Raw genomic sequence first — 14,568 nt, 5'->3', positions numbered from 1 at the left:
GGAAATAAACTATTGGCATATTAATACCCAAACATACTATACTGCAGTATAAAGAATGAAAGTTCATCACGTCATACTGGTAAGTGGAAAACCCTTCAACAGTTAATACGCATACCGATTTGTAGTGTGCTGCCATAAACACACCTATAAATGCAACAAAACCATTTCTAGAGACACTTTGATGTTTGTAAATGTATAGAAAAATGTATACAGTATTCGACAGACTGATAACTCTTTGGTGTGAAGCAGAATTGTGGCTGGTGTGGAATAGAGCAGAATGTTTTTGTACAATGGTCGAATATTCTACAGCTTCAGTAAGTGAATCGTGTCTTATTTATCCAATTAAAAATTTAGAAGAACTCAGCAGATCAGCCATTTAAAATCCGTGGAATTTTAAAGCACCTCTGGGCTGAATCTTTTTAAGTAAGAATCAAAAAACAGAATGATTCAACCTTGGAAAGGATTAAACAGAGCCGACAGTATTAGGTTAAAATCAGAAGAGATACTGAAGCTGTTTTACAGATGAGAAGTAATGATTTTTTTAAAAAGCTCTGTCAAGTTCAAGAGATGACAGTAATATTGAGAGACAAATTGAACTCTGCTGAGCAGCAAAGCCCTGGGCCCGATCTATTCACGATCTCCTGAGAAAGTTGCTCTACCTGCCACTCACTCTTTTTCAACAGACTGTTTTCAAAGGAAATTGCAGGAGACTGGGAGGAAACGTGTGACCTCGTGAAACCTGCTTTAGAGCAAAGGCAGCTCCTAGGAGTTCCAGCTCTAATTCATTTCACAGGCGAAAACCTGAGGCCTCGTGAGGCGCTGTTTGAGGATACCTAGAGGCCCTGAGGGAATTTTTGGACCTGGCCTGCGCGTTAGAGAGAAAAACGTCGGCCTCTGGCGGAAAATGAAGGCGAGCACTCGGGTCCGAACCAGCCCCGGGTGAAAGCCTCAGCCGGACCATCCGGAGAAACCCGTGGGGCGGGGCGGGGCCAAGATGGCGGAGGAGGCGGGGCTTCAGGAGGTGAGGGCTGGAGGAAATAGGTCGGGGCGGGGCCTGGTAGGCTACCGAAGGCAGGGAGGCGGAACCACTGGGGCCTCCAGCCTGTGGAGGCGGGGCTGGAGGCGTGTCCCACGCGGGCGACGGCAGAGGGCGGGCCCGGGAAAGTGGTGGCCTGGGGCGGGGCCGGCGGCTCGCGCAGGTCCGGTCCTCGCGGCGGGGCGGCGCGGCGCGACGAAGATGGCGGCCTCCGGCTGGGCCCGTGCCGCCGTGGTCCTTCTCTGTGCCTCTGAACTGCTGCTACTCCTGCTGCTGCCGCTGAGGGCCTTCGCCGCTGAGGGCCCAGCCGAGACGCCCGGCGAGGCCACCCCACTTCTCCGGAAGAAGAAGAAGGATATTCGCGACTACAATGACGCGGACATGGCTCGTCTTTTGGAACAGTGGGAGGTCCGCGGCGCGCGCACACCCTCCAGGCTCTTCTCTGTGCCGGGCCCCTTCCCAGTGACCTCTCACCTCCTCCGTTTTGGGATCCTTTAGACCTCAGTCTCGGAATCTTCCTACCCACTAACCTCCTCTCTACGCATGCCACGACCCACTCCAGCCACCGCTAATCTTCAGTGCCTCCTCTGACCCCCGATCACCCTGCTGACCCCCGTCCCAGGACATTCATCCCAGTGTCCTCTTCCACCATTCCCCGGGCCACTCCAGTCACGGGTCAGCCTCTCCCTATTCAGCCCTGCTTTACCTTCAGTGCCCCGGTCGCCGCCGCGTTGCTCCCCGTGGTCAGTGCGCCCTGCTAATGGGGAGGGAGACCTTTTCCATTACACTCCTGAAGAATGGGGCGAGTGGATGGGAGAGGGGCATGGTGAGGATTCTTTCAAGAGGGCCGTTTCAGCTTTCATAGTTCTCCCGTGTTCTAAATTAGTAGGAATTCAGAGTGCCCATTTTGGTTATATGTCCCTGCTGCGAGTTTTTGTAATTTTGTGAGTGGCTTTAATTTGAGGGGGGAGGGGGGTGGGAGGCGGTAGCAGAGGCTAGTGGCGCTCTCTCATGGAGCTCACATTTTTCGCTTAAGGGAGCAATGATTTGTTTTTGTGAGAGTTAGTTTTCTGATTTGTTACTTGAATGCACTGGAGTGTGTAATTACAGGGAGTGGGTAATAACCTTTTTAGGTAGGGTTGACTAACCAAAACCACGTTGCTGCCTCTTTCGCTTCCAGAGGTGGGTGTCTTGTCCTGGTTCATTTGCACAGCTGGCGATCTGGAGTCAGAAGCTTGGGTTCTGTTCACTGTGTAACCTTGGGCAAGTGGGTCTCCACTCTAGACCTCTGGTTCCTTATGTGCAGAATGAAATTTTACTGGATGATTTCTTTCAACACTGATGTTTTGTTATTTTGTGGTTATCTGTGTGTGTTTGTATTGGATAGAGGCTTTCAGACATGAGTTTAAAGTACCATCTGATGCATTTGACTGGAAGAAAGCAGTTTTCATGTTGACCTGCAGCTGAAGGAAAGCTCAGGGTCTATCTGGGTGTTTGCCAACCACTAAGGAAAAAGGAACTTGGTGGAGCAGTTCCTTCCCCACTTTCCATCTCGCTTGCAATCTCCCAGTCTCTTTTTTGGACTCTGGCAAGTGCAGTTTTTGATCCACCAAAGTGAGAATCGCATCTCGTGCAGAAATCCTAGCCTGGAAACACTCAGACCCTGAGCAAGACAAAAAAGGGTGCTGCAGAGGTGTACAAGGGATCCAGCCATCAGGAATAGCAGTTAACAGTAAAAATAACTGTAGTACACAGTAGAAATGGCTGAGTGCTATAAAAAGAAAGTGCTGTGGGAATCTCAAAGGGTTTCAGGAAGGAAATGGTGTTTTAGGTAGACCAGGGAATGTGGGAGAATGGCATTACTAACCGAGCAGCATGAGCTGAGGTGGATGGGACGTGAGGGTACTGGGCAGAATGCTGTAAATATATATATATATATTTTGGCGGTACGTGGGCCTCTCACTATTGTGGCCTCACCCGTTGCGGAGCACAGGCTCCAGACGCGCAGGCTCAGTGGCCATGGCTCAAGGGCCCAGCCGCTCCGCGGCATGTGGGATCTTCCCGGACCGGGGCACGAACCCGCGTCCCCTGCATCGGCAGGCGGACTCTCAACCACTGTGCCACCAGGGAAGCCCAGTGCTGTAAATATTAATAGCCCAGGCTGTGGAGTTAGACTCCCTGGGTTCAAACCACTTCAGCTTGGAAATCTGGACTGGTAAAGAGCCTCTCTGGACTTTAGTTTCCTCACCTGCAAAATAGAGGTGTTAGTACCCACCTCAGAGTTGTTGTGAGGATTAACTGAGAAAACTTGGAAAGAACCTAGAATAGTGCAGCTCTAACTATTAGCTACGCTGATATAATAAATTGGTTAGGTTGGCTGGAACAGACTTTCTGAAGCCACATAGTGAGAGGTAAGGATGGAAAGGTTAGTGAGAACCAGGCCCTGCTAGGCCTTGAATCCTGTGGGGTTTGGACTTTATTTAGAAGGAAAAATGTAGTCCCTGATGAGTTTGAAAAGTTGTGTTACCCAAATGTTATAATACTGGCATGTTTAATCATCCATAACTTCATCCCAAAACATGTGTGTAGTCTTTTGGTTCCCCTTCTGTATTCAGACATAGTTTTTACAGCTGAAAGCATAGCATCAATAGAATTTTCTGCTGTTCTTTTTTTCTTTTGCTATATATTAAGCATTTCTGCAGGTTACTGCATAGTCCTTGTAATATTTTTAAAAGGCTTCAGAGTATGCCCTAGAGTGGTTGTTTCAGCTGTCCAAATGTTTTTGAATAGTGGAATATCATGATTAGGGCTAAAATTCAGGAAAATTAATTGGTCAGCAAAGTTTAAGGTGGATGGGCAGGGAGAGACTCTGAAGGCAGAGACAGCCTAATGTTTATTGAGTGTTCATTAGCTAACAAGGCTAAACCTTCTTATCTCATTTAATCCTCTTACCTGTTTGTGGAGGGTGGTACTTACCTCTGTTTTCTAGATGATATTGAGGCACAGAGAGGTTAAGTAACTTGCCCAAAGTCACACAGCAAATTAGCTTAATTTCACATTCGGTCACTTGACTTTAAATTTTGTTCTTTCAACCATTTTACTACACTGCCATACAGATTGGTGAACAGAGTGCAAACGAAGGGGGACGAGGAGGACCTGGGTTAAGCTAGAAGCTGCAGTAATGGATTAGACGGGAGAAAGAAATGTGAGAGATTTTATGCTCTTAACTTGACTTGGCAGTTGATTGACTGCATAACCAGGAAGGTGACAAGGGTAATGTAGTGAAAGGACAGAGGTTTTGAACTCAGCCTTAACCCTTGGTAACTGTGTGATCCTCATTTTCCTTCTGCGTAAAGCCAGATAACATCCCACTTCGCAGGGTTCCTTGCAGATGAAATGAGCTAATGTTTGCAGACACTCTGCAAGCGTGAGCGCCCTTCCCCAGTAGCAGCTATTTTTTTCTGTGGGAGAGCAGATCCATCTCTGGTTGCTTTTTTGAAGGAAGCAGTGCTTCCTCCCCTGGTGGCAATCCCTGAATTCTTCCCCCACTCCTCTGCTAGTGTGAACATCATCCCCGCAGTGAGAGTCCTGCCTCAGGTGTGGAGTGGGGCAGGAAGGGGAGAACTCCTTCCACTTCCACCGCGTTGCAACTACTGCTGAGTCCTGGTTGGTATAGGAAGACCGAAGGTGATTCCTTCTTATATTACCGTAACCAGGTGCTACAGAGGGGCAGGTGGGGAGGGATCCAGAGCCAGACTGTGAGTTTGTACTTCAGCATCAACCCCTTCAAGCCTGTGACCTCAAGTAAGTTACTTACCTTCTCTGAGCCTCATCCACTTCTCTATTCAATGGGGATCTTGCAGAATTGTCCTGTGGTGGGAAATAACAAATGCCCGAGACACAGTAGCTACACAGTAGATGGTAGCTGGTATTATTATCAAGGACCCTGGGAGGAAGAAAAGGATTTACAGGAAAAGGGAGTTCAGCTCTGTAGCTATTAAATTTGACAAACAGCAGTGGAGAAGTGGTGAAGCCGGTCAGAAATGCAAGACTGGCCTGGCGGCAAGCCTGGGTAGGGTGTGGGGAGGGCCGCTTGGTCGTCCCCCACCCAGCCCTGCTTGGGGGTAAGCGTTTGATTGCTTTCAGTTTAGAGAAAGTGATAGAACAGGTAAGCTTACTCAGGGAAGCGGTGGAACTAAGAATAGACCTGGACAATTGCTTGCATCTAGTGTACTGGTTTTCTTTTCCTTTTTTAACCGAAACTCACCCTCAAACATATAAAATGGAAATTAAAGGTTCTTAAAACGATCCTTACCTTTGCTGTATGCATTAGACTAATGATTATTTAATTATATTTTCATGGAAAAGAAATGGTGCTTGTGACCTACTGAGTTAATGTCATGACCATTAGTAGGATCAGCTTGAAAAATAAAAATATTCTAGGTAATTGAACCAACTAGACGTCTCGAAGTATTTTAAGGCAACCGTAACAGATGTTATGGAGAAATAGAAGAGAATACAGTCAGAAACAGCCTGTGAATTTGGCCACCGGGAGCTCCTGTGTACTTTGAGAGGGTGATTTCCATAGTTGGCTGGAGGCCAGGTTACAGAGGGCCAGGTGGTACTAGGCAACATGTATTAAGTATTTACTACTTGCCTTTGTGTCATTAAATCCCCCAAACAAGCTTAGGAGGGAGATGCCGTCATTATCCTCCGCCCCCCGTTATAGGTGACGAAAGTGATTTTCCACTTCTCCAAGGCCACACAGCCATAGGGCTGGGACCTGGAGCCGAGCCCAGGTCCCTGTGACAGTGCAGCCCATGCTCCTGCCTACAGGTCACCAGCAGCTCTTTCAGAGCAAAATGAGGAAGAAGTGGGTCAGCTGAGAGGGTGGCAGAGCTGAGGAAAAGGCTGGCCCCGTGCTGCTAGGGCCTTGGAGGTCACCTAGTTCTGCTTTTCCTCTTACTGATGAGGAAACGTGCCTCGAGGATTATGGAGTCTTGTCCAAGGCCACACAGGTTAGTTAGGTGGAGCTGAAGTCAGATCCTAGGTCAAACACTGCTTCAGAATTCTTTCATTCTCATCTTTTATTAAAAATATGTTTACTACAGTACAGTATTGGTGTCTTAACTAAGCCTTGGCCCTTCAATGATTTGTCAAGAGGCCCAAGTAGTATATAGGGGCTTTTTGTTTCATTTTAGGTTGGGTTTTTTCGTGTGATTTTTTTCTTTTTTTTGATAACAGCTTTATTGAGATATAGTTCACATGCCATATAGTTCACATTTAAAGTGAACATTTCAGTGGTTTTTAGAATATTCAAAGAGTTGTGCAGCCATCACCACAATTTTAGAACATTTGCATCACCCCAAAAAGGAACTCCGTAGTCTCGGTCACCCCTCCCTGAGTTCCTCCCAGCCCTCCAGCCAGCCCTAGGCAACCTCTAATCTACTTTCTGTCTCCATAGATTTGTCTGCTCTGGACATTTCATATAAGTAGAATCATACAATGTGTATGTAGTCTTTTGTGTCTGGCTCCTTTCACTTACATAATGTTGTCAGGGATCATCCATGTGATAACATCGAGCAGTACTGCACTTCCTTTTTTTTTTCTTTTTTGACTGCGTTAGGTGTCTGTTGCTGCGCGCGGGCTTTCTCTAGTTGTGGCGAGCGGGGGCTACTCTTCGTTGCGGTGTGCGGACTTCTCATTGCGGTGACTTCTCTTGTTGCAGAGCACGGGCTCTAGGCGCAAGGGCTTCGGTAGTTGTGGCCTGTGGGCTCTAGAGTGCAGGCTCAGTAGTTGTGGCGCACGGGCTTAGTTGCTCCGTGGCATGAGGGATCTTCCTGGACCAGGGCTCGAACCCGTGTCTCCTGCATTGGCAGGCGGGTTCTTAACCACTGCGCCACCAGGGAAGTCCCTGCATTTCTTTTTGCTGCTGGGAGTAGCCTTTTCTCCAATGAACACAGGTTCTTTTACGTGGTTTTAATTCATTTATCTTCTATTTATTGGTTGGCATTCTACCATTAGCAATTAACTCACTTGTTTATATGGGTCTGGATTCAGTGGTTCTTACTTTTTTTGGGAGTTATAAATCATTCTGTCATTATTTTGATTTTCAAATTATTCCAGATTAGGCCCATGAGCTCTGTTTCATGTTGGCTTCTGTGTCATTCTGACACATCCCATAATTCTCCGAGCACTTTCTCACTTTCTGATACAAGAAGATATTCCAGACTCATCTTCTGTTTTCTTTGCTGGAATTAGCCTTTTCTCTGCGGAATCCTGGTTCTTTTAAATATTATTATCTATCTGTCTATCAAAAATCATAAGTTCCTTCTGCTGCCTCCAATGCCAGCCCAATACCTCAGGTGCATTCTTCCCCCTTCTGTATTTGTAGCTCCCTTCCCCAAAGGGAAGAACCTGGTTCTCATTAGCCTCAATACAGTTACTCCTTTGCTCAAGCCTAGAATTCAGATTGTGGTTCAGAATTGCTAGCTTACACCATTGCAACAACCAAACCTACTACCTAGAACTGAATATTTGTTTATGGTTCTTATTTTTTAGGTGGAATTGGTGTACATGAAGTGCAGATTTTCAGTATTCAGTGAAAATTCATGAGTTCTGACAAATGGATACATCTGTTAAGTTATCCACACCCCTGTGAAAATACAGAGCATTCCCACAGCCCAGAAAGTACCCTTGTGTCCCTTCTCAGTCAGTCCCACCTTGTAACCCTCTCCCCGAGAGGCAGCCACTGTTCTCAGTTCTGTCGTCCTGGATTAATTTTACCTGTTCTTGAATTTCAAACAAATGAATTGTATAACGTGTCTGATTTTTGTGCCCGGCTCTGTCACTCAATATAGTATTTTTGAGATTGGTTGCCTGTATCAGTATTTGTTTTTCTTCATCACTGTGTAGTAGTTAATTGTATGACCAAACCCGAATGTGGCCGTTCTTATAGTCTACCATATTGGGTAGATTCTTTGAGGGTGAAAAAACTTTAGAAACCCATCACGTGGGGTTCTCTGTGACTGGTGACCTGGAGTGATGAGTGCTGCCTGAAATTTAGACTTTGCTTGAAAGTCAAGTGGAGGAGGGAATCCCCTGGGTTTACTTCTTTCTGTTATTATTTAGATCATAAACCTGCACCTGACATCTTACGCAGATGTTCTTGCCTTTGCCAGTTGAAATGCATACTTTGTCTGATGCTTTTTTTCCTCCATCCTTATAGAAAGATGACGACATAGAAGAAGGAGATCTCCCAGAGCACAAAAGACCCTCTGCACCTATAGACTTCTCACAGATAGACCCGGGCAAGCCTGAGAGCATATTGAAGATGACAAAGAAGGGCAAGACTCTCATGATGTTTGTCACTGTATCAGGAAGCCCCACGGAGAAGGAGACGGAGGAAATCACGAGCCTCTGGCAGGGCAGTCTTTTCAACGCCAACTACGACGTCCAGAGGTAAAGCAGCAACAGCCTTGCCGAGAAGATGGGGGCTGTGCTGGAGCTTTTTCTATGTCTGTGTAATGGCATATCCTTCCTGGCAGTACTTATAAGGGCTCTGGACCTTTCCTATCTAGTCTGTCTTCTTTTACATTTATTTATTTACCTTTTCTTTTGTCTTTGAAGAAGAGCATTCATTTTTGGTCAAAGCCAGTAAATTTATTTATTTGTTTGTTTTCATATTTCATTTGATCCTAAAGCTATTTATCTTTGGGTCTTTAACTTTTCTTTTATCTGAGTAAGAAGCTGTATAGCTTAGCCTCTGCGGGGGGCAAATTAGTTACAGTTTGACAGTAGTGTGCCTCTTCCTTTAGAAGTCTCTGCGCCTCAGAGAATGCTTTTCTGTGTAGCTATGTTTACACATAAGCTTGGAGCAGACTGTTACTTTAAAGTGAAGGATCCCAGTTGTCAGAGGTCAATATACTCCTAAGATGCAATTTTAAGGAATTTCCTTTTTCTTCCCCAAAAACAGTTCTGAAATTTAGGGTCTTCAACTATCTTAGTTCGGGAAATGTAAAAGGAATGAAGGAGTACTCAGAGAGTGTCTAGGATGGCAGAATGCTTTTTTTGTTTGTTTGTTTTTTGTGTGTTTTTTGCGGTACGCGGGCCTCTCACTGCTGTGACCTCTCCTGTTGCGGAGCACAGGCTCCGGACGCGCAGGCCCAGTGGCCATGGCTCACGGGCCCAGCCGCTCCGCGGCATGTGGGATCTTCCCGGACCGGGGCATGAACCCGTGTCCCCTGCATCAGCAGGCGGACTCTCAACCACTGGGCCACCAGGGAAGCCCTGCAGAATGCTTTTGTTAGCTTAAGTAGACACTTAGGGGAACAAATCAGTGCTGTGGTGGTTACTGGTCCAGAGCTCTCACCGATCTCTGAAGTGGTGGGGCGTTACAAATGGAAGGGTGGTGTCGTAGGTGTAGCCCCTCGGGAACAGAAGGATTGTGCCCACTGGCCACACTAGTGGTCCATCCATCCACCCAGGCTCCATTCTGTTCCTCCTTGCTCCTTGGGGCCTGGTGAGTGTGGACGTACTTGGATGCTTGCTTTAACTTCCAGGGTTAGGATTTCTGTCCAGTAGCCGAGCATCCTCCTGAGCCCTTCATGGGCCTCTTATGACCTGATCTAAACTGGTGTTTTTCAGCCTTTATCAGCAGAGGCCTTCTGTCAGATGGAAACTTAGCTGGGCCCTTCAGAATGTAAAACGGACCCAAATGGCAGCCTCCCTGCTGCTGCCCCGGCAGAGGCCCTGAGCCCCGTCTGCAGCCTCCCAAGGCCTTCTTCCTAATCCCGCCCTTCACGCGAGCAGCCACTTCTACATCACACCCCCTCCCCGCAGGTTCTCCTTTGTTTTGATCTGAGCCGAGGTGTTAAATAGCTCAGCCAGCTAGTATTTTCAAACAGTGACTGTCAGACCTTCGAAAATAGAATGTTTGGTTCTGTATTCATGTAGAATTTGAAAAAATATTTCTCGGTTAAGTGCCACAGGGCCTCTCTGACCCATTAGCCCTGTACTAGCGGTGAGCTGACTGTGGTCCCGTCTCTCTGTCAAGGTTCATCGTGGGGTCAGACCGTGCCATCTTCATGCTGCGTGACGGCAGCTACGCCTGGGAGATCAAGGACTTCTTGGTCAGTCAAGACAGGTGTGCCGATGTAACTCTGGAGGGACAGGTGTACCCTGGCAAAGGAAGAGGAAGCAAAGAGAAAAATAAAACCAAGCAAGAGAAAGGCAAAAAGAAGGAGGGGGGAGAGCCGAAACCTCGGGCTTCGAAGGAAGGCAATCGAGCTGGGAGTAAAAGGGAAGAGCTGTAGCGGGGCAGCTGTGGGCTCTGCAGAGGAGCGCGGGGAGCTCAGCCAGGGCGCGTGGGCCGGGGGTGGGCGTGGGAAGCCACACAGCCATGAGTTCTCTGCTGGCAAAGGTCTGCCACGTGACCAGTTTCTGGTCAGTGTAAGAATTACTGTTTAAAAGGCTTCAAGTCAGAAGACAGAGGTTTTGTGATTAACATGAGACACTGACAAATTCACGATTACTATAAAATCACTTTAAATGGAAACCTGGCGGTGTCGCTTTTTCCCATAAATGTGGGGAGTCTCTGGCCGGACTGTGGCACCGCTCCCTTCGCTGCACCTGCTCTTATCCGGCAGCCTGCTGTATCCATGCTTTTTATTTCTGTTAACTGAAAGGATACCAGGTTCTCATCAGACAAACTTAAGACTCCTGACTAAATTGAATCAGGCTCTCCATGCCACAGACATCACTTCATTACTGTGAGATTAGAAACGCTCCCCAGGAGCACTGCACGTATCTAAATATACAGTCAGGACACCAGGATGCGTAAATCCCAAATCTGTGCAGAAAATGCAGAGAACAGAAAGTAACGCAACTTGGGAATCCTAAGTACTCACTTTGAGTTTCTTGGACTTGAATCCCTCTTGTCAGTTATAGAGAACTCTTGGTATCTGTCAGGTTTTATGTAGTCTGTAAGTCCAGGGGTTCTGTCAGAATAGAACTTTATTTAGGAAAGAGTAATGCTGGTGTGTTCCATTTAATGTGATGATTTTCGAGGGTGTAAATCGGGCATGAGCAGAGTTCTTTGCAGAGCGTAGCAGAAGACTCAATAACCTCATTCACTTCTAAACATTTTTCTTTGATAAAGTGCCTAAAATTGTGGTGTTTTTGTATGGTACTAACATGATGTGCTACCTGTTACTGTCTGATGTTGCTGTGATACGTCAGAGCCTACTCTAAGAGTTATGGAATTTATACACAGGTGTCATTTTTAAGAACTAAAATCATTTGTTCAAAAAGGCTTCCATTGTGATTTTAACAAATTAAAAACAGCATGCACACGGTTAGAAAACGTCATCGTTAAAGAATGGTACAAAGCAAAAAGCCTTGGCCTCCCCTGCTACCACCACTGCCTTGTCCCAGTGGAAGCTACTGTTAATTTGTTTTCAAAAAAAAAAGGAAGGTACACTTACTGGTTTACAGTGATATGTATTTGTTTTGGCCTTACATCCTCTATTTCCCCTTCTTTTGGTAACTACTCAGACCTCCCCACAGTGATCCACACCCTCTTTGTTTTCTGTTCTGTACTGTAGGGGGATGTTTGCCCTGCAGGCCCCCCACTCCAGGGAGGAATTAATCCCAGGGTGAGTTTGCTTGAGCCACCTCAGGAAGAGGCGTTCTGTGTTTCTCATACAATCTGAACCCAGGGAAGTGAGGCTGGAGCTGCTGCCACCCTCTTGCCCCCTCCAGGGGAGGGCTGTCTGAGGATGAAGTGGGGAGAAGCAGGGAGAGAGCCGAGTCCTGGTGGTATCGCCTAAGCCCCTGCATCCAGCCTCGTCTGAAACCAGCCCTGTCCCTGGGTTTTTTCAGTTTTTACTTGGGCGATTTGTTGGGTTTCTGTCATCTGTCGTCGCGCTGGCCTCGTATACAGGGCAGCCGTCCTGACTGGATGCTTGTCTTCATTAAACAGAAGGGCGCACACCCTCCACCCTGCCCAGGGCCTTGTGTTTCCACTTAGCTGGCTTTCCGTGTCACAGTGTACACGTCTGTCTCATTGCTTCCTATGGGATATGCGGCCACATCAGCCTGTATTGACTAAGCTGTCGCATGCTGGGCACCACTAGATGCCAGCAACAGCGTGGATACAGCCCCTGCCATCGTGAAACAGTGATTTGCTGGGGAAAGACAAATACCAATCCTATACAAAGTGAAATGGCAACCGTTGAAATCGGTAAGAAGTACAGTGCCAAGAAGTGGAGGAATCTTGGGATAGTCAGAGGGGACCTCTCTGAGGCAGGAGGAGGGAGTAACCTAGGCAGAGGAAACAGTCCATGCAAAGGCCCTGTGGTTAGACGGAACAGAGGAGGGACAGCGGGAAGGCCAATGAAGAGGCTGGGGCACAGCACAGGACCAGGCTGGACAGGTGAGTTATGGAGGTTTTATGGGGGTCGAGAGCTTATACAAGTCTCTGGGATCTCTTAAAGAAACAGTACACCTTTATGAATAAGAATTATGAAAGTGAAGATTTATTTGGAAGATTCCTATGTAAGAGGGGCCCATTCACTTAGAAAATCCACCTCTGCAAGCCAGCTGTTAAGGTACAGAACTACCTTACCAGGCGATAAATCCAATGCCTGCTGTCCTGACTCCTGTCTCCCTGGCTATCCTCCCCCCCATTCCCCCGGGAAGCCCTAGACCTTGTACGTTCCAGTAATGAGGATGAAAGCTGGAACTGTAGCATCTGTGTGGGGTGCACAGGGTCTGGTAGAGATTCTGGAGGACTGAAGGATTTTAGCTGTGGGGTGGATTCAAGTGGTAATCTGATTTGCACTGGCTACACCAGGAATTGATTGGAAGCGGGCAGTGGTTGGTGTGAGGGGCAAGTTGGGAGGGTCTTTCAGTAGTTCAGGCCTTGCTTGAAGGTGGCGCAGGACGAGCTGGGTGGTGGTGAGGTCTGACCCACGGTTCCCCTGCACAGTCCCTGCTGATGCACGTTGAGCTTTCAGGGTCTCACTAGTAGGCACAGTGCTGCACTGGACATTTTAACAGATATTACCAACTATTTTGGTAAACTTGTGTTTATATCTGAGGGGCAAATTCCTAGCAGTGGAATTGCTAGAAGAAGCAAATTTTAACCTTCCCATGTAGACTGCCAAATGACCCTCCAATGCGGTTTTGTTAACTTAGCTTTGCTAACAGTAGACCTCAAATCCTGGCCAGCACTGGGCATTACACTTGCCAATTTAATAGACGTGAAAACCACATCTTCATTGGCTACCCTGAAGCCACCCTAGTGGAGAGGCCACATATAGGAGCCACACAGAGAGAGAGATGCTCGGAGAGCCCCACCTGTACCAGCCCCAGCTAGGAGTCATCCCAGCCCAGGCGCAGACAGGTGAGCAAGTGAGCCTTCAAATGCTTCCAGCCTTCAAGACGTCCCAGCCATGCAGGAAGCAGAAAAGCCACGCCCAATCTGCAGATTCATGAACAAGAGAAATGTCATGTTTAAGGGAGGGGCGGGGGGTGTATAATACATATACACATGCACATATATAAATTCATTCTTACTTTTTAAATTTTTTTATTTTTTTGTCTGTGCTGCGCGGCATGTGGGATCTTAGTTCCCCGACCAGGGATCGAACCCATGCCCCCTGCACTGGGAGCGTGGAGTCTTAACCACTGGACCACCAGGGTTTTTACTTTTTCATGTTTGTTTTCATGCCTCTTGATTTAATACATTCACATGACATCTTTGACTGTAAACTATGAAACATGAGAACTTAATAATTAGACATCCTTCCACCCCCCTAGTTTTTGATACTTTAGGTTGTGGTTTTTAGTACTTGTTTCCTTTATAATGTTAAACCTCTTTTTCTTTTTATTTATTTTTCTTTTTGTGGTACACGGGCCTCTCACCGTTGTGGCTTCTCCCATTGCGGAGCACAGGCTCAGCGGCCATGGCTCACGGGCCCAGCCGCTCCGCGGCATGTGGGATCTTCCCGGACCGGGGCACGAACCCGTGTCCCCTGCAGCTGCAGGTGGACTCTCAACCACTGCGCCACCAGGGAAGCCCCCTCTTTTTAAATTAAACCAACTTAGTATGTATTAATCCCTCATCAAGGTGGAGGAATTCTCAAACTTCCTTCCGTCTCCTGATTCTTCTTTAAGAGTGTTACTTGTACACTGACAAGTTGTGTAACACATCCATTGCTCCATTGGAGCGGTCTGAGGCCAGTCTTATCTTTCCTCTTAGAAGCGACTGCTTTTTCGATCAGATCCTGGGGATCCTGCCTCATTCCTATCAGTCAGTAATTTTGCTAAAAAGATTTTTCAAAATCTTTTGTTATTCTCGTAGAATATGGTGTGTCATTTCCAACTGCAATTTAGGTGGTTTTTCCCCATCATGTGAAAGAAAAATTATCTTCTATTGTTAACTTATTTTCAGTTTTGTGTTGGTGTTTTGGGCACCAATTTTTTTCTTAGCTCTGAAATGAGTTTTTTTTTTTTTTTTTTTTTTTTTT

General features: G+C 47.0%; 1 protein-coding gene across 1 annotated transcript; it reads left to right on the top strand.

The window, feature by feature from the left end:
• Window positions 1–1,202: 1,202 nt before the first annotated feature.
• MESD (mesoderm development LRP chaperone) lies at window positions 1,203–13,498 on the top strand. The gene is made up of 3 exons (XM_029239646.1): window positions 1,203–1,444; window positions 8,265–8,497; window positions 10,092–13,498. Exons 1-3 carry the CDS (start codon window positions 1,238–1,240, stop codon window positions 10,348–10,350), a joined length of 699 nt encoding a protein of 232 aa, XP_029095479.1. The 5' UTR covers window positions 1,203–1,237; the 3' UTR covers window positions 10,351–13,498.
• The last annotated feature ends 1,070 nt before the right edge of the window (window positions 13,499–14,568 follow it).

This window comes from Monodon monoceros, unplaced genomic scaffold (genome assembly GCF_005190385.1).
Source record: "Monodon monoceros isolate NGI ecotype Baffin Bay Population unplaced genomic scaffold, NGI_Narwhal_1 Super_Scaffold_21, whole genome shotgun sequence".
Lineage (NCBI taxonomy): Eukaryota > Metazoa > Chordata > Mammalia > Artiodactyla > Monodontidae > Monodon > Monodon monoceros.
Note: the sequence above shows the minus strand (reverse complement) of the source record. Positions and strands in the feature narration are given on the sequence as shown.

What these genes read in the sequence shown, in the direction of transcription:
- MESD (XM_029239646.1), top strand. Translation starts at nt 1,238, where the DNA reads ATGGCGGCCTCCGGCTGGGCCCGTGCCGCCGTGGTCCTTCTCTGTGCC. An exon ending in GTCTTTTGGAACAGTGGGAG is followed by an intron (nt 1,445 to 8,264) that starts GTCCGCGGCGCG and finishes CCATCCTTATAG; the next exon opens with AAAGATGACGACATAGAAGA. An exon ending in GCCAACTACGACGTCCAGAG is followed by an intron (nt 8,498 to 10,091) that starts GTAAAGCAGCAA and finishes CTCTCTGTCAAG; the next exon opens with GTTCATCGTGGGGTCAGACC.